General features: G+C 38.7%; 1 protein-coding gene across 1 annotated transcript in view; it reads right to left on the bottom strand.

The window, feature by feature from the left end:
• Nucleotides 1-208: 208 nt before the first annotated feature.
• TBC1D32 (TBC1 domain family member 32) overlaps nucleotides 209-22,948 on the bottom strand; it is a 101,058-nt gene continuing 78,318 nt past the window's right edge. The window contains exons 29-34 of the mRNA XM_058172800.1: nucleotides 22,000-22,066; nucleotides 19,273-19,388; nucleotides 17,856-18,010; nucleotides 14,644-14,784; nucleotides 4,491-4,679; nucleotides 209-974 (exon numbers count right to left, since the gene is read on the bottom strand). Coding sequence (XP_058028783.1) covers nucleotides 855-974; nucleotides 4,491-4,679; nucleotides 14,644-14,784; nucleotides 17,856-18,010; nucleotides 19,273-19,388; nucleotides 22,000-22,066 — 788 coding nt within the window. The 3' untranslated portion in view covers nucleotides 209-854. The remainder of the gene's footprint in view (nucleotides 975-4,490; nucleotides 4,680-14,643; nucleotides 14,785-17,855; nucleotides 18,011-19,272; nucleotides 19,389-21,999; nucleotides 22,067-22,948) is intronic.

The raw sequence follows: 22,948 nt of genomic DNA, 5'->3' as shown, positions 1-22,948 counted from the left end.
TTCTATTCTATTCTATTCTATTCTATTCTATTCTATTCTATTCTATTCTATTCTATTCTATTCTAAAATGTTAACTCCTTCCAAAGATTTATGCTATCAAACAGGCATAATTCATCATTGTACCATGATGGATACCTACAGATTCATAATGATTCTCAACAGGTCTGATGAGAGCATAACTCAAGATCAAATAAACATGTTACCAATATTCATGTATGTTCCCAAAGTTTTATTTCTTTATATTTAGTTTCAATAAAACAGAGAATAAAATCTACATTTATATTAACAGATCTACAGAAGTGTTAATTTATGCCCTTCTACAACTTCAAGTCAATGCTTTAGAGTGTACAGTACTATTTAAAAAAAATATTTACAGCAAAAAACTATAACAAACCTTTCATTTCACTTCAAACTGAGCCACTCAGGAGTTGTAACTATACTTTACTTTTTGACCTCCCAAGATAATTTTTGAAGCGCTTGAAAGTTATGTGCACATTCAAATTACCATTCCTTACTACTGAACCTTCAGCAATTTAGAAATGTTAGGAAGCAAAGTTTAATAGTATAGACACTGCTCCTTGGCAAATATAAACAGAACATTTAAGTAATTCAAAGCTACTTTCTGAAACCAAGTGTAAACAAACAATGACACCTGGCTAGAAAAACACATTATTTTTCAGATGATCCAATTTAGAGGATGTTGTCTTGTGAAAATGGTATGCTGAAAAACCTTATTGATTTGGCTGCAAGGATAGCGACAATGAATATATTTTTTACAGAGAAGGAAATAAAACAATCACTGCCCCCTTAAAGTACATAACCAAAATTTGAAATGATATGCTCATCTGCTTGATCTACGTGCTTGGCACTCCAATATTCCTCATGTCTCTTAATAGAATTGGTCGGTATGTTTGAGCCAAGCTTTCCATATACTCAATGTAATTATTCACCTGAAATCCATGGAGTGCTTCTTCCTGCACATTGTACAGAAGAAAAAGTATTATCAGAGGAGGGAAAAACAAAACTGCAGAATGTGCTATTAAGTTAAGGAATTCTATTTTTCAAAACTAGCTAATTTTATTTTTTCCTATTAATATTTACTTGGTACTTTGGGGAGTTTAACATGCTAAATGTACATTATGTCAACAGAGAAATCTAGACCTTTCAGAAGAGAGAGAGAGAAAAAAAGAAGGGAACTTCCAATAAGGAACAAATAAGGATTCGAATCAGTAGTATAATAGGTAAAACGTAGAATCAGTGGTATAATGGGTAATAGCAATAGCACTTAGACTTATATACTGCTTCACAGTGCTTTACAGCCCTCTCTAAGCGGTTTACAGAGTCAGCATATTGCCCTCAACAATTTGGGTCCTCATTTTACCCGCCTCGGAAAGATGGAAGGCTGAGTCAACCTTGAACAGGATTATTTTCCTTTCTGAAAGTTTTTGTTCCCTAAAATCATAAAGCAATTAATATTCCTGTTATCTGACAGGTTTGCAGTCACTTGCTTCAATAAGGCATGGGAAATCTGTATGCAAAACCAAGGTATAATGGAAGTCACCAATATAGATACAGATGTTCTTTTGTTACAATGCTCATCTGAATTCCATTAAAATGGAAGATAGCTGAGTGGCTTAAGATAGGAATAGACAAGCTCATTTGCAACCAATTCTTATCCAGAGCTAGAGCTAGAGGTAATTAAATAGCCATTTTAATGATGCATTGGTTTACTTTTATATTGTTAGCATTGTTTATTTTAATACAAATATTATATTCTTAAGAGTGTAATCCCTAACCAGCTAAATCCAGAGTGGTTTAATTAAGCCTCAGCTGGAATTCGTATGTTATGGATTTGACTCGTCAACTCTACCAAGTCAATTAAATCAGGATTCTATGCTTTTTCTCCAAATATTTTTCTTTTATAGACTATAAAAACTGCTCTTCCCAATTGTGTTCCGTACATTTTAATGAGAGCTTTACAAGTTTTGACCTATAATTTGGCCTCTGTATCTTAAGAACCATGAAATCTTGACAGCTTGTCATCAGATGTTAACATAAGGAGAGTTGCTCTGGTATATTGTCACCTACTACACGATGAGAACTAAAATTCTGCCACTGTATTTTAAAATTAATGTCAAAGATACCAAATTAATGGAATACTTGGGCAATCATATGAGAAGGCTGTTATAGATACACAGAGGCCTAATAATATGCTTAAACAATTAATATGATTTTTCTTATTTTAAAAATATTACTCTGCCTGGATATCAAATTGGGCTAATCACAAATGTCAAAAGTCATTTCTTTTTCATACACAAAAGTCAAGCTAGGAATATTAGTTTTATATTCAATTAAAAGATAATAAAAGATAAAAGACAAATATGAATTCCACATTAGGTAACTGAGGGAGAGGAGAGGAGAGGAGAGGAGAGGGGAGGGGAGGGGAGGGGAGGGATTAGGGAAAAATATACTACCCAAGTTAACAATCACAAAATGACATATTCTCTAGAACAGGTCAGCACTAAAGTAGAATTCTTCAACAAGCTCTTGATGAGATAGTAGTCCTACAAATTAGTATTTTCTTTCTTGAACTGATATAGGCACAGCAGAATTAGCTATGGAACCAGAAATCTCTGTTTAACCCTGATCATCTGATGTCAATACATGATCTCAAGAAAAGGCCTTAGGTAAGGAATTCCTCTCGGCTGGTTCACTATTTCTAATATGATCAAAATGCCTGACGAGATTTTTTTTCAAGGTGTTCCTCAGCTGCTTTGAACATTCTTAACCAGATGCACAGATTTCCATGAAATCATCTCATTAACCTTAGCCGTTATTCCAGTTTCAAATACCTTCGGTTGTAACATGAAAAAAATAAATAAATCTGAAAGACAATTTTCTCACAAGCAGGCTTATACAAAACTGCCCAATCTATTTCATGGCCACAAGCCAACTTCCTATTCAATGAAATTATTTTCTATAGATGCATGAATTTACAAAAAATAGGAAAATCAGCTGGGGAATTCTTAGATCAGTGCATTCCAGGAAGGGGGAGGGGGAATGCATTCCAGGATGTACCATGTAGTTTGTATGAGAGAAATCATCCCTCCCCCACCCAATGTTTTTTCTTTATATTACTTTCATCTGTACAAATGACATTCTTGATATAGTTACCGAACAAAGGGTAAAGTCACCCTAAAGCAATGCTCAGTATTGAAACCGATGTCTTGGCAACCCCACGGAAGGTGCTTGCTGTTGTCTTAGACCAGGGGTCTGCAAACTTGGCTCTTTTAAAACTTGTGGACTTCAACTCCCAGAGTTCCTCAGCCAGCAAAGGAACAGTGGGAGTTGAAGTCCACAAGTCTTAAAAGAGCCAAGTTTGCAGACCCCTGTCTTAGACTATGAATACTAACCAAGTGTCCAACTCTGTCTAGTTTATAGACCTACTGGTTAGGTACAATCATCAAACTGAGCAGAAATGCTGAACAGGGATCTTGCTATTTTTTCATAAGTCCATGCATATGTTTGTATGTATGTAGACGCATACCATATACTCAGTATAAATACAAACACAACCTTCCATTTTTTTTAAAAAATCTTTTTCAGCTCTATTTTTTCCAATTTTTCTTTTTAACCCAGTAATTTTTTTAAAAAGTTTTTGACCTGTGACTTTGTTTCTTCAATAAACAGATCAACACCCACACCCCCACGCACCTCCCATGCCCACAAACGTACAAGCTGTTGAGCATTTCAGAAAAAAAGATAACAAAAATTCTATCAGTTATGTAATGTACCACAGCCTTTCTTTGCATAGTTAATGCACAGTCTAAATGCATTAGGAACATTAAAAGTTGTCTTGCTGGATCAGAATTTCAAAGACCTATTTAAACTAATGCTTTATTTCTAGTGGAGTCAGCCAAAATTCCACAAGGAGATTCAAGGTCTCTCAAAGTCACAATGTTTGGTTTTTGGATCTATAGCTCATTCCTGGCAGAATAAACTAACAAGAATCTGTGCCACCTGATATAGATAATCTTATACACTTTTTGCTGTAAAACACTAATGCGTTTCTTTTTGTCAATAGAGAAGCATTTAGGTAAAAATTAACCAGCTGAAAATTACTGTTATAAAACATTCGCTTTTGATGTCTCCGAATGACTAATTACAAAGTCTTGTAAACCATAAAAAGAGAATTGGGCATCCTGCTTTTCACAGGCCTTTTGAAGTCCCCCTCTGGCCTGATTGCCAAAGACAGCAATCAAACAATAGCTTCCCAGTTTAAAGGAAGAAAAAACAAAAAACATTTGTAAGATGTTAATCCAAATAGTATTTAAAAAAATGCTTTGCCTAATCTATTGAGCAAACCCCAGAAAAAAAAAATAGTAACATCAACATCAGCCATTTTCCACCACTGACCCCTCCCAACCGTGTATGGATACCAATCCCCCAAAAGATTATCCAGTCCTACAAAAAGATAAAGAAGTGATTACTTTAAGAAAAACTTGAAGGTCCTGAGCCTGGGTATGTTGAAGGATTTCTTGTTGTAGATGTTTGAACACAGAAATGCACATATATATCTGGTAATCTGGGCCAAGGAAAATACAAATGGCAATATAATGACAAATCTCTCTCCAGTCCATATAATTCCAGAAACACTGTGTGAGCCACTGCTGACAGATCTAGAACAACAATAATTAAAAAAAATCATCATTATCTTCATCATATTTATGACACTACAAATTGAACATTTCTGACCAATTCAGTAATCTACTATTCAGTTAAGTCTTATTTAAGCATTCCATATGTGGATCATTCTAATCTAATCCAATTCTAGTGACAAAGTATTTTTACTCTTTTCTAGTCAAGACTAGGCTCTTTCCCCCAAAAATAGTTTTTCCCTGCTGGCCATATCACTACTGACAGTAATTTGTTTAAATACAACCTTTGGAGGAGGAAGTATTAATTATATTCACTTTGAGTTACTTTTAAAGTAATAAAAGTAGGATAAAAAATCAAATGAAAAAATAAAATCTCTCTCTCTCTCTCTCCCGCTCTCAGAAAACCCTTAGTAATGACTGAACGGAGAGACCAAGTAGGTTCTAAAAAGAAGTTTTGAAGGAAGGTAAATGAGAAAGTCCTATAAAGGCTCAGGTAGGATCTATGTTGTCCCATTACATTTAGGAGAAGGCACAGCTCCCTATAATAGCCATCCTATAATGTTCAGAGGTAGGAGGCACATCTTCTGTGATTTGCATTTATTGTTGTCCACCGAGAATCCTATGCCATTGAGCAGCTTACATCTGGGCATGGGCATTTGCATCATAATTTTCAGCGTCCTTCCCATCTGTCAAAAATAGACCTTAAGTAGGTCTCCACCTTAGTGTAAAAACCAGTTACTATCCTTTTAAAGCATAGCTAGAACAAAAAAAACTGCTACATTACGCCAAAATTATTTGTTTGAAATCTTTTTAGTAGCATTTTTATGAGTTTAATATGTGTTTCAATGAAGCAGAGTTCTATATTTCTTCAATAAATCTGACAAACACCTGCTTAGAAACTGATTTAAAAAGAAAAAGAACTGTTCTCTTCCATATTTAAACTCTAGCACATTTCCTTTAACTATTACAGTTTGGTTAATCTGCCCTACATATTCACACCCAAAAGTAGTACTTTAATTTGACTTCCGAAAGAAACTTTCAGATAAATTTTGAGTTAATTTAAGAGTGGTTTACCAAAAAGGGAAAGAAAAAACAACAACAACCCATAAGAATAAATGACACTGTGACAAATATATTTGTTGGCAAGGAACCTAATAATGATACAATTCAATTTTAGGCAACAATTAATTTCCCTGATAACTTAAATCATGCATGCTTGCATCTCAGTGTAACTAATTATTCTGTATATAAATAGTATAGTGAGTTCATAAGATATATTCTGTGTAGGGCTTAGGTGGGCATAGATCAGGATAGGGATATATCAGAAGGATGCAGAGAAAGTGAGATTCAAACTGAATGCCGATCAATTCTGCCTGCTGCTTTGTAATAGCAAAACTTTACAAAGAAGAGCCAGCTATGATACTTATTTAATTTTCAAGCAAGCAAAAGAATGCTATTTCGGAGGCTCACAGTTGGATTTCCTTGCTGGTTACTCACCAGAAATAAGTTTAATTTATACCGTGAGTTGTCCCCACTTATGTATATTTAAGAATTTGATGAATTATTTGATAACTGTTCTTTTCCTTATAATTTCCAGCTCAGGTTCTCCTACAACTCCAGGCATGAAGTGATTTCAGCTCTACAACTGAAACTTACAAAAGTAAGCTCTTTTGACGGTTCGGCTAAAAGTGGAGCTGATGATTGCAGTTGAATGAAGAACCACAAAGAGACCGGCTCTTTGTAATTCTTCTCCAGATAAGAAGAGGATTTGAGATTGCCCACAAGTGCTCCAGACAGTTGCTCCTTGTGAGGAGAACAGCAGTTTCCCAGAGTTTAACCCATAGGAGATGGCTATTCTCCTCACAAGGAGCAACCGTCTGGAGCACTTGTGGGCAATCTCAAATCCTCTTCTTGTCTGGAGAAGTATTACAAAGAGCCGGTCCTTCCAAGGTAGGAAAATGAGGACTGATTGGTGGGGGAAATATGATGACATTGTAAACCACTCAGAGAGTACTGTAAGGCACTCTGGGGCGGAATACAAGTCTAAGTGTATTTCTATAGCAACGGATGAGTTGTCTTCTATCTTAATAAAAGAAGTTTAGCTACAATTTTAAGGACTTAATTCTTTTTACTTTTGGAATGAATAACAAATTTCATTTTGGAAAAATACCAAATGGACTGAGACTCCAGATGGATTTGAAATAAGATTTTGGAATTAATTATAAAAATCATTTTTGTGAAAAAATGTTTTTGTCTTGAATACTTTAAAAATAACATTATAGAATGGAATTTTTCCACTAGAGAGAATTAGAAACTAAAGATTACAATGAAAGGAGAAGAGCAGATAAATTTGACTTACTAATTCAGAAGGAAGCAAGCTATTTTAACCAGGGATGAAATGCTCCCGGTTCGGACCGGATCAGGCGATCTGGAAGTGATTGTGGCAGGTGGTTTGGAGAACCGGTAGTGATGGCAGCGCAAGACTCCGCCCAGCCACCCAGGTGTCATTACTTCCTGCTTTTAAAAAGTAAAAAAAAAGGCTCTGATGATTGTCCGCCACAGCTGTGATTGTCAGAGCCTTCTTTTTACCTTTTAAAAGAACTTTTTACAACCTATTGCTTGAATAGGTTGTAAAGAATGCTTTTAAAAGATAAAAAAAGGCTCCGAGGATCACAGCTATGGCGCGCGATCGTCAGAGGCTTTTTTTTTTTATGGGGGTGGGAAGAGTCCATTTTTGCTCCCAGCAGGCTTCCCTGAAGCCTGATAGGCATAAAACGGGGGGTGGGGGGGTTGTTTTTGAGAGAGAGGGAGAAAGAGAGAGAAGGGAGGGAAGGAAGGAAGGAAGGAAGGAAGGAAGGAAGGAAGGAAGGAAGGAAGGAAGGAAGGAAGGAAGGAAGGAAGGAAGGAAGGAAGGAAGGAAGGACTACAAACCTGGCACTAGACACAGCTTCAGAGGATAATCCAGGGCTGGAAGGGACCTGGAGGTCATCTAGTCCAACTCTGCTCCAGTAGGACATTGTAAGTGAGTTTCTGTTTTTTGATCCCCCATTTACATGGTTATATAGCCATGCCCACCCAGTCACATGACCCCACCAAGCCATGCCCACCAAGCCACGCCCACAGAACCTGTAGGAAAGAAATTTAGATTTCACCACTGATTTTAACATTGGACAAATTGAAGGATATTTTTTTTAATGGATTGAGAAGTTGCCTCTATAGATAGACTGTATTTAAAAGAAGCTATGGAAGAAGAACGAATTTTATCTGATTAGATTGAGCCTGATCTGAAAATGTATTTAAAGATGACAGGCTACAAGAATCATACGGCAAAAGATGCTACACAGGATATACAAAAGAAATCAGTTGATGCTTTCATACTTAAAACGTCTATACAAGTAATACACTAAAAGAGTGACCTGGGTAATTTTGGATTTACATAAGATCCTTGTTAAGGCTTTGAAGAATTTTGTGAGAAGGGTCAAAGAAAAAATGAAAAGAAATCAAATTCTAGGACATTATTTGAAGAGACTAAAGATCAAGATTGTTAAAAGAAGAAATATGAAGTCAGTTTATTTGATCAATGCTAAAATAATTTTTTTAGTAATTTTGAATGGACATTTTATGATCAGGACTGAAATGAAGTTTTAAGGTTTTGTTTATAGGTAAGAGATGGAATATGGGAAGAATTTGATGTATTTTATACATGTTTTTATCATTTCTTTATATATTTCTTTATATATATATATATAAATATATGAAAGTAAAGGGGCATTGGTACTTACCTGAGACGCACCTTCTAGTTCAGTGGAGACAGCAGTCAGAGTGGGTGGAGCTCCTCTGTTCAGATTGGATAACTGAGTCTGTTGAAGCTGAAAGTCCCGCCCCTTGCTGCTGGGAACCCCAGATTTTGATGAAGGCGAGAAAAACCAGACTCAATGCGTCGTGGAAAATAGAGAAACAAATTTTATTATCCAAAACAAACAAACAAAAGAGGATCCAGACCGAAATAGGGAGGGGCTGACTGCTGTCTCAACTGAACTAGAAGGTACGTCTCAGGTAAGTACCAACGCCCCTTCTCCGTTATGGTGGAGACAGCAGTCAGAGTGGGACATACCAAAGCCTAGTGTCCCTAACTACAGGAGGGATCGGTCTGGACAGATTCAACCTCAGATACAAGTACCTGCTGCAGCACCCTACGGCCAAAGGCAGCTTCAGCCGAAGCATACTTGTCCACTCTGTAGTGTCTAATAAACGGAGAGGGCGACGACCAGGTGGCTGCCCTGCATATCTCTGGCAAGGATGCCTGAGTAGACCAGGCCGCTGAGGTAGCTGCACTGCAGTGGAATGCGCTGTTAAGCGGGGGCCTAGGCAGGGATCTCATCTCGTAAGCCTTAGCTATCGTATGCCTAATCCATCTGCCTATAGTGGACGATGTCACTTTACGCCCTAAAGAAACAGGAAGGAAAGACACAAACAAGGACTCTGTTCTCCTTAACTCTGCTGTTCTCTTAATGTAAATTCTCAAAGCTCTTCGAACATCTAAAGTATGCCAACGGCGCTCTAACCCGTGGACTGGGTGAGGGCAAAATTAGGCAAATTAAGTTCCTGCATGCGATGGAAAACTGAATTTACTTTAGGAATGAATGAAGGATCCAAACGGAGCACTACTCGATCCGGATGGAAAACACAAAGATCACTGCGGACAGAGAGGGCAGCTAATTCTGAAATCCTTCTGGCAGAGGTGATAGCCACCAAAAAGGCAACCTTACAAGTTAATAGCCTCAGAGAGGTAGACCTCAATGGCTCATAAGGAGGCCCTGTTAGGGAATTTAGGACCAGCGAAAGATCCCAAGTGGGATATCTGTGGACCACGGAGGACATAAATTTTGGCCCTTTGAAAACCTCCTGATAGAAGGATGTTGAGACAAGGAAGTCAGTGGATCACAGGATAAAACCGTGGAAATAGCTGCTACCTGTCTACGAAGTGTGTTGGGAGCTAACCCTTGTCTAACCCTTCCTGCAAAATTCCAATATATGCAAAATGGAAACCCGGAGTGAGAAACCCCGCCTTTGACACCAGGAACAAAAAGCCCGCCAAGAGGCTGAGTAAATGCGCTCAGTGGAAGGCCTCCGGACGCTAACATAGTCCGGATAAGCCTGGCAGACATATTGTCTCTTCTCATGGCGCCCGCTCAAGCGCCAGGCGGTCAACTGGAGCCATAGTGGATCTGGATGAACCAGAGCCCCTTGAGATAACGACACTCTGCTGGGAGGAATCCTCCAGGGGGGAGCCACTGACAGCGACTTGAGATCTGCGAACCAAGACCTCCGAGGCCAGTGAGGCGATTAAGATGACCTCTGCCTGTTCCTCCAGAATCCGACGGACCACTCTCGGGATGATTGAGAGAGGCGGAACGCGAGAGTAACCCCTCTGGCCATGGACTGCGAAGAGCATCGACTCTCTGCTAGATGATCTGGAAACCTGGCAAAGAAACGAGGAAGCTGCGTGTTCTGCCGTGTTGCGAACATGTCCACCACTGGAGTGCCAAATCGACGTGAGAGGTCGTTGAACAGATCTGGATGCAGACGCCACTCCGCCTGGTCGATGACTTGACGACTGAGCCAGTCTGCCTGAATATTGGACACCCCTGAGATATGTTCTGCAGTCAAGTACAGAAGATTCCGTTCTGCCCACAGGAATAGGGTCCTTGCTTCCTTCATCAAGGACTTGGATCTGGTGCCCCCTTGTCGGTTGACATGAGCCTTGGCTGTGATATTGTCCGTGAGCACCAGTACATGCTTGCCTGATAGATGGTTCTGGAAAAAACAAAGAGCTAGATAAATAGCCCGTAGCTCTAGCCGGTTGATAGGAAAACGGCATTCAGTGATGGACCAGCTCCCTTGAGCCAGCAGCGATTTGAGGTGTGCACCCCAACCGAAAAGACTGGCATCCGTAGTTACCACCAAACGATGAGGCTCGTGCAAAGGAGATCCCTTGGAAATCGCTGATGACAACCACCAGAAGAGGGACTTGCGAACCTCCTTGGGCAGTAGGACTTTGGAAGTGGAATTGCCTGTGCCCGCTCTTTGGAATGGCAACAGGAACCACTGGAGGTCTCTAGTATGAAATCTCGCCCATGGAACGATGGAAATGGTTGAAATCATCTTTCCCAGGAGTTGGGATAATGACAGCAAGGAAACTCTGCTTTCCTTTATTAAAGAACCAGCTAAAGATCTTAAACTACTCTGTCTCTCCTGAGATAAAGAGACTCTACCTAATATGGAATCAATATTTGCTCCTAAGTGAAGTAAACAGTTGAGGGGGTCAAATGACTTTTCTCTATATTAATAGAGAAGCCATGTAAAGAAAGAGTCTGAACTACAATCTGTAAATCCCTTCTGGCCATTGACTCTGACGATGATAAAATTAAAATATCATCCAAATAACAATAAAGTCGAATAGGTATGGACCTAAGATGAGCTGCCATAGCAGCCAAGATCTTGGTGAAAACCCTCGGGGCAGAAGACAACCCAAAGGGCAGTGCCCTATATTGATAGTGAACCCCCTTATAACAAAACCGGAGAAACTTCCTATGATCCGGGAAAATAGGGATATGAAGATAAGCTTCAGTGAGGTCTATGGAAGTGAAAAGTCGCCCTTCCGAACGCCATCTAGAATCGAACGAAGAGAGTGCATTTTAAACTTATGATAAACAATAAAACGATTTAGTCTCTTGAGGTCTAAAATGGGCCTCCAGCCCCCCGAAGATTTGGGAACTAGGAACAAAAGAGAATAAAACCCATGTCCCCTTTGCCTTACGGGAACTGGTTGAATAGCCCTAATCTCCATTAAATGCTTAACTGCTGCCGCCATATGGACCCGTTTATCCCTGTTCCTAGATACCGGACAGCGAATGAAAAAATCTTTTGGAAAGGAAACAAATTCCAGAGACAAACCGTATCGAATTGTATTCTTAACCCAATTATCAGAAGTAGTGAACTCCCATTGATCCGCAAAATGGGCTAACCTGCCCCCTATGGGAGGACTAGCAATGCACCTATCGATGACGCCGGAATGGACGACTTCCTCCTCCACGAAAGGGCCGCTTGGAAGGAAAGGGCCTACCCCGTGAAACTCTATCATGACCTCCTCTTTGTCTAGGAGCCCAGGACCCCTGGAACTTGGAAGAACCAGCCCCCCATTCAGAACCTCGAAAGGAAGATTGACGAGAAAAGGAGTAAATCTGGCTTCCCCTCTGCGATAGACTGAAGGTAATATCTTTCTTTTGTCTTTAGTCTCGACCAATAGAGGGTCCAACGCAGCACCAAAAGTAGCTCCCCTGCGAAGGGAGCCGATGCCAGCCTCCATTTGTGGCGGGCATCCGCCTGCCAATGTCTAAGCCAGAGTAAGCGTCGAGCCGTCAAAGCTGAAGCCATGGATTTGGAAACAAAACGTATGGCATGTAAAGTGGCATCCGCCGAAAATTGAACAGCTGCAATTATCTTATTCAGGTCCTGGTGGATACGAGTATCCTCTGCTGGAAGTTTATCCTGTAATTGTCTGAGCCACAACAAGGTGGACCTATTAAAGAAAGATGCTGAAGAAGCCGACCGGATTGCCCAAGCTGCACCTAGATGAGCTCTCTGCAGGACTTGCTCCGCCCATCTATCATCTGGACGAAGGTTCTCTTCAGGCTGGCCCGGAATGGATGAGGAAGATGCCAGAGCTGCAACTGGACCATCTACAGTGGGTGTCTGTAGAGCTGAAGCTAATTTGGGGTCCACATTGAAGAAACGTTTGTCTGCTGAGGAAGGAACCGTAGAAGAACCAGGGGCTGTCCACTGGCATTTGATTACGTCCATGAAAAGTGGGGGTGCTGGAATAGAATCCGGAACTCGGTCAGGTTCAGAAAAAAGAATGTCAGATGCACCCTTGGAGGATGATGCCACAGGTTGATCCGAGGAAGAACTCAATTGAGCCACATTCTTTGCCTTGAAAAGCAAGGACTTAAAAAGACTAGGAGGAAAAAGACCAGTAAATGCCGGCTGGTCAGGTAATAACCCTTCATCTTCAGACAGGTCAGGATCTCCCCTTTCTAATCCCTCCAAAAGAGAGGGATGGCTAGTTACTGAGTGGGTAGGCGAGACTGTACCCAGCTGTGACTGCATTTCCTCCTCTTCAGGATCCTCCTCCTCACTGATAGCCTTGAATGGGACAAGGAAGCCCTCTCAGATATCTGCATGCCCGATAAAAGGGTCCTTTGAATCATCTGTTCAATGATTGCCTGAATATGTGGCGAAACAGGCAAAGAGGCTCTGCCCCCTGACCAACAACGTGGGTTGCAGTAGAAGGAACTATCTGAGAAAACTCCTCAGGAGACTCAATAACTGGTGCATCAACTGTATGAGAAACTGGAGGAAGGGATCCCCCCCATAATGCGTCTGTAGGAATATCCACTGGGCAACATTGTAAGGAAGCTTGACCAGGAGAGGTAGAAATAATACCCTCTCGAATAAGAGACCCAGCAGAAGTACTGGGTTCTGGATTGGCCATTGAAGAAGAGGGTAAATTAGAGACTGCCCTACTACATATTCTCTGCTCATCCCTCAGAGATGCTTTAGACGACTTACTGCGGCCTGAAGTAGGTGGGGCCTTGGTTTTCTGCTTGGAAACACGGCTGCACTTTGCAATAGGGGCCTTGGGAGAGACCCCTCCTGATGGACCTTGCTCCTCCGGCAATGGAGACCCCTGGCGTTTGTTGGATTTTGCCAAGGCCTTAGGCATGATGAAATATTAAGTTTCTAGACCTCAATAAGGCCAAAGAATCACTTCTCCTTTTTTTTTTAAATTCAAAATGGCGGCCGCCAATAGAGAGAGGGAGAAACTGACTATTAAAGTCCGAACTGGAGGAGAACTGCAGCTGAAATAATGAGAGCACAAAGCTCCACGCCCAAATTAGCCCCTAACTCCGCCTAATGTAAACTTCAGGACTAATCTTCTGAAGACTCACTCCAAATGTGCTCAAAATGGCCGCCGGAGTTTGGATAGGGGAGGGGCGGAGTGAGCACTAAGCTCTAAGTGTCTCCTTCCGCAGCTGCAATAAGCGATCCATTTAAACTGTTTTGGGCGGAAAAAATCAGATCGCGCGAAATAGGAGACGGAGGGCTGGGTAAATTGCAGGCTACCCTGTGGGAGCGGAAACCAAACTCCTCAGCGATCATAATTAAAACCGGGCGGCAAACTAATCCAAACAATTTCTATACCGCCCAGCAAGCCCTCGGCAGTGCTAGAAGCTGCCCCAACGATACTGGGAGTGAATAACTCCACTCATCCAATCCCTGCTGGCTTCGGGGGTGCTAAAAACCCCACCAAAAATATCCTGGAACGCCTGCAGCTCAACAGGATTGAAGCAGAAGTAATAATCATTTCTGCAGCCAGCGGAGAAAAAATAAGAAAAATGTTACTCACAAGTATGTATCCTGCAAGTCAGGCAGGGAGATCACAAGTATGTATCCTGCAAGTCAGGCAGGGAGAAATCCTAGCATAACCGTCCAGGCTGAACAACTGAGTCAAAATCTGGGGTTCCCAGCAGCAAGGGGCGGGACTTTCAGCTTCAACAGACTCAGTTATCCAATCTGAACAGAGGAGCTCCACCCACTCTGACTGCTGTCTCCACCATAACGGAGAATATATATATTTACTTTATATATGTATTTACTATATTCTTATTCTTTCTTTTCAATTTTTTTCTGCACCTTCTACTTTTTATTTTTGTTTCTAGTTTGTATTAGTTTTTTTATCATTGCAAATGTAATTTTTAATAAAATTACTATTAAAAAACAGTAAGCTCCTTTGAACTCGGCAAGTAGACATTATAGGATCGCATTATTGAAAACTGTAACCAAATCACTTTGGTTACAGTTAAGCAATAGTCTTTTTCACTGGTACATTCAAGACAATCCCTCAGGCTATTTTTCTTATTACCTGTGATGAAGTAAATCCAGACATATGGAAAGCAGAAAAAACAAGTGGCAACTCGGCTTTCAGCAACATCTCAACATAGTGAGCACTGCAGAAGTAGACTGGATGGATGCCAGATGCTGCTGTGTCTACAGGCAGATGTATCTAGCCATTGGAAAAAACGCACACAAAATGGTTCCTTATTATATAGCAATTGGAGCAGCTTGTTACTATTACTCATAGACTGGCTCAGTTCTTGGAGAATTCAAAAGGAATAATTTGGGTTTGATGAAAAACAGAAACCTCCACCATAATACCTGACAAATGTTAGCAACATTTTCTAGCTTTTAATTATTATTGATACTAATTCATGATCATTCTTTCCTTCACTTGATTTTCAATTTACTTGGCAGTAAAGGAATACTTTCATTTACTGCAGAGGTAGTTAAGAGGTTGCAAATGAATATGCAAAACAACCATGAACCCCTCTATTGCCAGAGGGGGGGAAAAGAGAGTCGTTTTGAACGAGCTTTTTGGCAGGGAAAAGGTAAGCACTCCATGCTGTTTTCTACTCCAAATTCAGATAAGCGAAGGCATTAGGACTGTCTTGCATATTATACGCAATTAAGACCTGAAGCCATTACAATGTGTCAGAAAAATAAATTGAAACAAAGATGCATATATATCAACTCGTATTTAATTTTCTTTTCTGATCCCCTGTGTAGTCGCCTGAAAATCCCAGAGCATGAGTTATCAGACATGGAGAATTAGATGGAGGGAACAGCAGAAATACATCTCTTCTCCTCCCCCCCACTTGTAGAAAGGAAACTAAGAAGCCCATTTCTATCCTTTCTCAGGCCCAGAGTAAAACTAGACTAGGCCATTTTACTGGCCATCAACAAATGAATGCTAATTCCAAGATGTGTGCCCCTGAATTCCTTACAAAGTTATACATGATACTGCAGCACCATTTTTACTTGTACACTTTCATATATTTCTATCACTAAGTGACGCAGTGCAGAAATGCTTAGCAATAACGGATCCCTGCAGTCCCCATTGCCATCATTAAGTGTGGGTCATTAGGCAAGCACTTCCTTGCAACTGGCAGGAAGTTGCAATTCCCAGGCATCTTGCAAGCAGGCCAGAAGAAGGTAATTGGTTGCTGCCAAGAATAATGTAGATTTGCTTAAAAGCCATGATGTGGAGGAAGATTTTATACTGCTACCCATTCACCCATACAAGGCGGCCATTTTAAACATTCAGCTACTTAAACAAGAGGCAACTGGACAACTTGGATAAGAAGCGGAACATTTTCAAAGAAAACCCAAAAAGTCCAGTTGCCTCTTGAAAAAGCACCTTTGGGACAACCATGACCTGGATGACTGAGAATCTCCATAGACATTCAGCTACTTAAAGTTACTTTGAGTTAAATGGATAGGGAGAGAAGTAGGTACCATCTGTTCTATTTTCATCTCTAGGATTTAACCCAGAAATCAACTCAGGGCAGGGCTGATTCAAGGCAAGCAGACATAGTGAGATCCGCTTTTAAAGCAAAGAAAGGGATAACAGTAATGTGGCTATGGATTTCCCATTTTACAACTCATTTTAACATTAGATTTTATTTTTTATTTTAACTTTAACAGAAGCAAAGCAAATTGAACACCTACATAAAATCATAGCAGATGTTTAAATGTGACAAAACACCAACACTAGAATTTTCTTAATGCTGAAGAAGCCTTGGATTAGAACCATGCTTTTCTAAAAATACTAAGGCATCACAATGGGAAAGTACACTGGGTAGAGCAAGTCTCCTGTATAGCAGGACATATCTAGAAGATTTGCCAATAAGAAGAAGATGCCTTTTTATGAGTTTTGGGGTAGAGGAAACTGTTTCTCACAGATTATGTAAAGGCAAGGTTTCTAGATTTCTTCCTTCCATTTTGCATTCAGAATATGCTAAAACTTCAGGATACTGAAGAAAATCCTTAATTTTCCAAATTGGGGCAAAGTATATGATAAAATTTGAAACGTCATGCATTTTGTTTAATGATACTAACTTAAGAAATCTCACTATTTCAAATGCCAAAATGATAAGGATAAGACACTGAGTTTCTTTTTCTAATTCTGATTTTTCCCCCTATCCAGCTTTTCTATTATCAAGAATACAGGTAGTCCTTGACTTATAACAGTTCATGTAGTGACCGCTCAAGGTTACAGTGCCACTGAAAGTGATTTATGACTTTTCACATTTACGCCCATTGCAGCATCCCTGTGATCACATGATCAAAATATAGATGTTTGGCAACTGACTAATATTTATGACGGTTGCAGTGTCTTGGGGTCTTCGTCAACTTCCGGACCTCCGAACCTTTCGCCGCGAGCTCAAAACTCACTTATTTATTTGCGCTGGACTGGGTTAGTTTTTTATGGGTTTTTTAATGGGTTTTATTGATGGGTTTTTAATGGGTTTTTTAATGGGTTTTATTATTTGCTAAATTTTAATTGCGGCCAAATTGAATAAGTTTTTTAGTGGTATTTTAATAGTATTTATTTTGTAATAGGACTGTTTATTTTATCTGGCTGTAAACCGCCCTGAGTCCTTCGGGAGAAGGGCGGTATAAAAATTTAAATAATAAATAAATAAATAAAATAATGTGATCATCTTTTGCAGCCTTCGGACCAGCAAAGTAAATGGGGAAGCCAGATTCATTTAACCATGCTACTAATTTAACAACCAGAGTGATTCACTTAACAACTGTGGCAAGTAAGGTCGTAAAATGAGGCAGAACTCTCTTTAACAAGTGTCTCATTTAACAACATAAATTTTGGGCCCAGTTGTGGTCATAAGTCAAGGACTACCTGCAGTGTCTAGTTTTGGTATAATAAAACAAAAATTAATAATCTAGGGAACGAAAGCAGTACACAGAACAATAGTAATAAAAGGGCCCTGAATAGCTCTCTCTGCCTGCACACAATTTAACGCTGCTAATAAAGTGTGTCTCACTTCTCATTTTAAAATCCAATAACCACAATTGATATTGGTCTATTTTTCCCTCCTGTTAAAAACCGAGCTGATGTCAAATACACATTTTTTTGCATGGAGTATGTTTTTACGGATGAAATATCCAGTTAGAAAGTCCTTAAGTGAGTGCCCTTTTAAAAAGGCTAAATTAATAAGCATTCACTAAAAATGCTCAAAGCAATTTGTCAAGGTTAAGTTTCTTTCAAAATCTTACAGAATTATGCAGCCGTGGTGCCCAAAGAAAGGCTGAAACAAGAAGATAGGAGAACTGGTGGAGAAATGTTAATGTCTTCTCTCGATTTCCCATCATTATTAGAAACACAGAAGATACAAACCAGTCATAGCATACGTATCCATCCTGCTGATTATCTGTAAGAATATTTAAGGAATTCCAATCTTTTTGTCTTGTCCATTAGCAAACATGACAATAGACTGATTAGAAAAAGAAAAGGCAACATGACAAAATATAGATTGTTGGCAAAAAGGAAGAAAAGATGGTTTTTTTGGAGCTAGAACACCCTGGTCTGAATTTTCCAACATCTTTATCTTATCCTAAGCACATTCTTTGGCCTTCCCCTCCCCCCATAGATTGAGAAACAGCCAGCAGCCAACATAGATTTCCAACCTTCTTTTTTCACTTCCAATTATAGAAACAAAAAACAAGTGGCTTCTTTCAAGTTTCAATTGTTTCCCACGGTAAATTTGAAATTTGAACGTTTGGTGTATTTGAAATGCTTCAAGTAATGATATCTTTGGAACCTGAAACACTTGAAATGCTTCAAGTTTTGTTCTTTCAAAAGCAACACAATAGAATATCAAGGCTGTTTTGTCCTAGACACAAAAGAAAACACTGTTTTCATTTTATCTTCCCCTATGGTGTTGAACTTGATTGCAGAACTCAGATCAAATTAGGATCACTTACATCTTATAATTATGGGGCACCCCATTCTTTTCAATAATGAATCCAAATGTGAAGCACAGGTAGATATCTATTTTTTATAGAGAAATGGGTAAAAGAAATGTAATTCCCAAAAAGAAATGTAATTCCTTCCAACATGAATATATTTCATAAAAACTAGGTCTGTTTTTCCATAGGGAAAATCTATGTGGTTGCAAAAAGCTGAAAATGACTTAATGGCATATAATCATATGATCAATCAAATCAAATCAATCAATGTCTAGTTTTATTCATTAAAAGCAACTAGCGTAAAATTTTAAGAAAACGAATGAATAATGATTTAGACAATTATATTGAAAAAATGGGGGCGTGATGGCTCAGCGGTTAAAGATACTGAGCTTGTCAACTAGAAAGCCAACAGCCCAGGTTCGAGACCCAAGAGCCCCACAATGGGGTGAGCTCCCATTCCTTGCTCCAGCTCCTGCCTATCGAGCAGTTCGAAAGCATGCAAATGCAAGTAGATTAAGAGGTACCACTTCGATGGGAAGGTAACAGTGTTCCATGCACCGTTGTCATATAGCCATGCTGGCCACATGACCATAGAAAATGTCTTCGGACAATGAAACGGAGATGAGCACTGCACTCTAAGAGTTGGACACAACTGGACAGGGAAACATTTACCTTTACTGACAAAACTCTTGGCGAACTCTATCTTATTACAGCAAAAGGATACATAATGATTTCCTTAAAGGTACTTTCTGTTGTTTCAAATATTTCTCACAGTAGATTAGCACTTGATGTAGATCATTTTCTGCATTCTCCTTCAGCAGATTCAAATGTTTACCATAGCTTTAAAAGAAAAAAACTGTTAAGTAGAAGCAAAATACTTTTAAATTATTTTTTAAAATGGAAGACGTATATAATATTAATGTCAACATTTGCTGACCACAGGTAAATGTCTTAAAGAAAAGAAACAATCGGTATTATTTTATAAAACAGCCTTGACAAGTTCTCTTGGATTTATGCTACTAACCGTTCTAGCACATTGCCAAACAGAGAAGAGCCTAGCCCATGACTTCTTCTGGAGGGACCAGCTGTCCCATTAAACAAGTCAATTAGGCTAATTGAAGTGTTTGCCCAAAGAGATTGTAAAATGAACTGACATCTAAGTGCCTGATCTTCATTTTTAACCCTTCCTCCTTTCCCATATAATTTCTCTTGTGAGACTTCTAAGAACTCTTCAGCTATTTTGGGAGTTATTTTAGATAAAAGATAAGGTTAAAAGGCTTTAAATAAAGAGTGACTAAATAAGTAATCCTACTGCATAACCTTATCTACAATCCGAAAGACTGGACTCAGAGAACGGCTTTAGGCTCCTTATAAAAATTTCAAATAGCTAAGTGGTGTGAATTTATTTTCTGAACATGCAAATTATGGTCTCTATGATCATTGCCATATTCATAGATTAAAAAATTAAGCTTTGAGTTTTGGAGATGGTTCTAACATTTTTCTGCAATTATTTCCTATTGTTCTACCTTGCCCCTGAAAAATAACATTATTTTCATTGTTCGTTATTGTTATAACATTTAGTGTTCTCTCTTAGCCTTCAATAATAGTATTAATGTTTTAAATGCAGAATGTTTTTTAATGTTGTCATTTCATGGTTTTTTATTGTATATCAACAGAGTCATGTTTTGTGACATGAGCAGTCACATAAATATGATATGAACGAATATCATCATTCACAAAAGTGAATGAACAAATAAATGAAACAGTTGTCATTGCCACATTTCTTTATGACAAGATTAAAGCAATGAGGGAAGCAAAGCTGGACTGAAGATGGCTCTGCAAGAGTGGAACTGACTATGGCAGAACATGGAGATGGAGAATAGATCAGCTCCTTGGAAATTCTCTCCAGAGCAAGGAGAAGACAAGGATTACCTACAAATCCTTCATACAGTGTCTGCGCACAATGAAATCATAAGAAGTGATCTCCAATGGACTTTAGAACTGTGGGTTTCAAGGGAAAGTCATTTAATGTCTCTAGGTATCTTGCTTTCTCCTAGAGCACACTGATCTGGCTACTGAGGATAAATAGTTTGTAAATTCCTTTTACACATGCCCAGATTAATTCCAAAAAATCACTATTAAAATAGTCATATCAGCAGATACTTGGAGAAAACAACATTCCTAGACCATTAAGACATCCCATTTCTGGAACAAATGTTTTCAAAACTTGTCTTGCTGTGCCTGTTCAATTGGCAACTTGTGGCAGCCCTTGTTCAAAGGACTTGGAGGGCTGTATCTGGACTAGGATGTGGAGTGTTAGTTGGTTTGGGGATAAGGTATTGGAAGGGACGAGAGACAGGAGGCAGAGGTGCAGGCTGGTTGATTGAAGGTTGCGTAATAATATTTTTCCATGTTGAGAACAGAGACAAGGAAGTGGGTGGTTGAGTCTGTGAGAGAGTAGAGGGGTAGTAACAAAGGTGCTAAGAGCTGGTCAGAGGCTCAAAGAAATTTTAGATAAGGTATGTTTTATCAATTTTGAGTCTCAATTTGGTAGAACTACTAAGTATGAGCAATCTTTTACTTCTTTTTAAGATATTATACACACTACATTGTATTATTAATATAATATAGCATAATGTACACGGAGTCTTCAAATATAGTACATTAGATCATAATATGTATTAACTCCATCTTGATTGCATTAGTACCCCTAACTAATTTACCTAGCCATTTCTCCATAACAGCAACTTGTGTATATATTACATTGTAATAATATATGATACAATAATAATAAATATAATACAACACAGTGAAGCACAATACAATGTATATATGTCTCCTAACTCCATCTTGACTGTACGAATATGCAGCTACATTTTCCAGACGATATAGCTACTCTAATGCTCCAGCAAGAGTTCTTTGCGCCAGTGTGCTTTGTTAGGTGTCCCTATTGAATGCTTTACCAGCCCCAATAATGGCACCAAAGACGATCAATATTCAATATTTATTTTTATTATTATTATTATTTATTAGATTTCTATACCACCCTTCTCCCGAAGGACTCAGGGCGGTGTCAGATTTGCAGATTCTCCCTGGAAAATACTGGACTATTATTTTACAATATTCAGTGATATAATCACTCACATTCATTAATCAAAACATAGCATACGACTAATATTTGATTAAAGAGTTGTTTTAGTTTTTGTCATTCAGCTTGCTTGTATCAAAGGACTTGGAGAACTATATTTATTATACCATGTTTAGCGTAATATTCATTCAAGGAATACAATTAACAGATTTCTTGGAGGTATAGGGCTCTGACCAAATATCACAAGCATTTATATAATTCACTGCCATTATCTTTAAAATAATGCTTTTTCACATCAACTCATGGAAATAATAAGTGAAGCCTATTATAAATAGCCATATGAAATATTCCAGCCAAAATTACCTTATTGTCATTTTAATACCAAGTTGCTGAATTGCTGTAAGGTTTTTAATCTCCATATTTACATCAGCTGAAAACAAAAAGGGGAAAAAACATACAAAGGCTACATAAAAATTATAATCATTTTAAGTAAAAACATAAGTACGCTTACCAATGTTCAGCTAAAATATATTTTAAAAGAGGAGGAAAAAAGCAAGGAAGCAATATATTTTTATATATTATGCATGAAGTGAAAGAAATTTAGTTTTTATTATCACAGTAAAATACACATTTAACTACCTTTGGCCTTACTTTTAACAACTGTTCTCAGAACAACTTCCAATTTTAAGTTAGATATAAAGGACTATTAAATCACAGTTTACTTCTCCCAGTGTAACTATATAAAACAGTATGAGCAAAGCTACTCATGGAAGAAATGGATGTGCAAAACAGTGTTTTGATTATTATTCCAGTCATGTATTCTGAGCAAATACTTATATGCTGTAAATGCTGTTGTTAGTTGTGTTGTGCTTTGCACACAGTTTGCATGCTGCAAAGTTTGTAATTTAAATCTTCAAAACAATCTGAAGAACTTTCACAAGTAAGTATATATAATAGGATTTTATGACTGAATCCCTGGTCCAGCATGGTAGTACTTAAATACAATTTTTAACAGCCCCAAAGCATGTCCATATTAATTGGCCCTATTAATCTTAACTTTCTTTATCCTTTTGCAAAACAATAGAAACTAGGCTCTTATACAAGGAAGGAGGCCTTCCTACAACCAATCAAATATTTATTATGGTCAGAAGACCAGCATAACCTCCTACAACCATTTTGCAGTTGTGGTGCATAGAAAACATAATTGGTTTATTCATGTTGTGTTACTTGATTTCAAAAAAACCTGATGTGAGATTAGTTTCATTAAAATGTCTCAAATTACTGTAGGTTTCAAGACTCATAAAGAAAGCCA

This window comes from Ahaetulla prasina, chromosome 1 (assembly GCF_028640845.1).
Source record: "Ahaetulla prasina isolate Xishuangbanna chromosome 1, ASM2864084v1, whole genome shotgun sequence".
In the NCBI taxonomy this organism is placed as follows: Eukaryota; Metazoa; Chordata; class Lepidosauria; order Squamata; family Colubridae; genus Ahaetulla; species Ahaetulla prasina.
The sequence above is the reverse complement of the archived record's forward strand: the minus strand, read 5'-3'. Positions and strand labels throughout refer to the sequence as shown.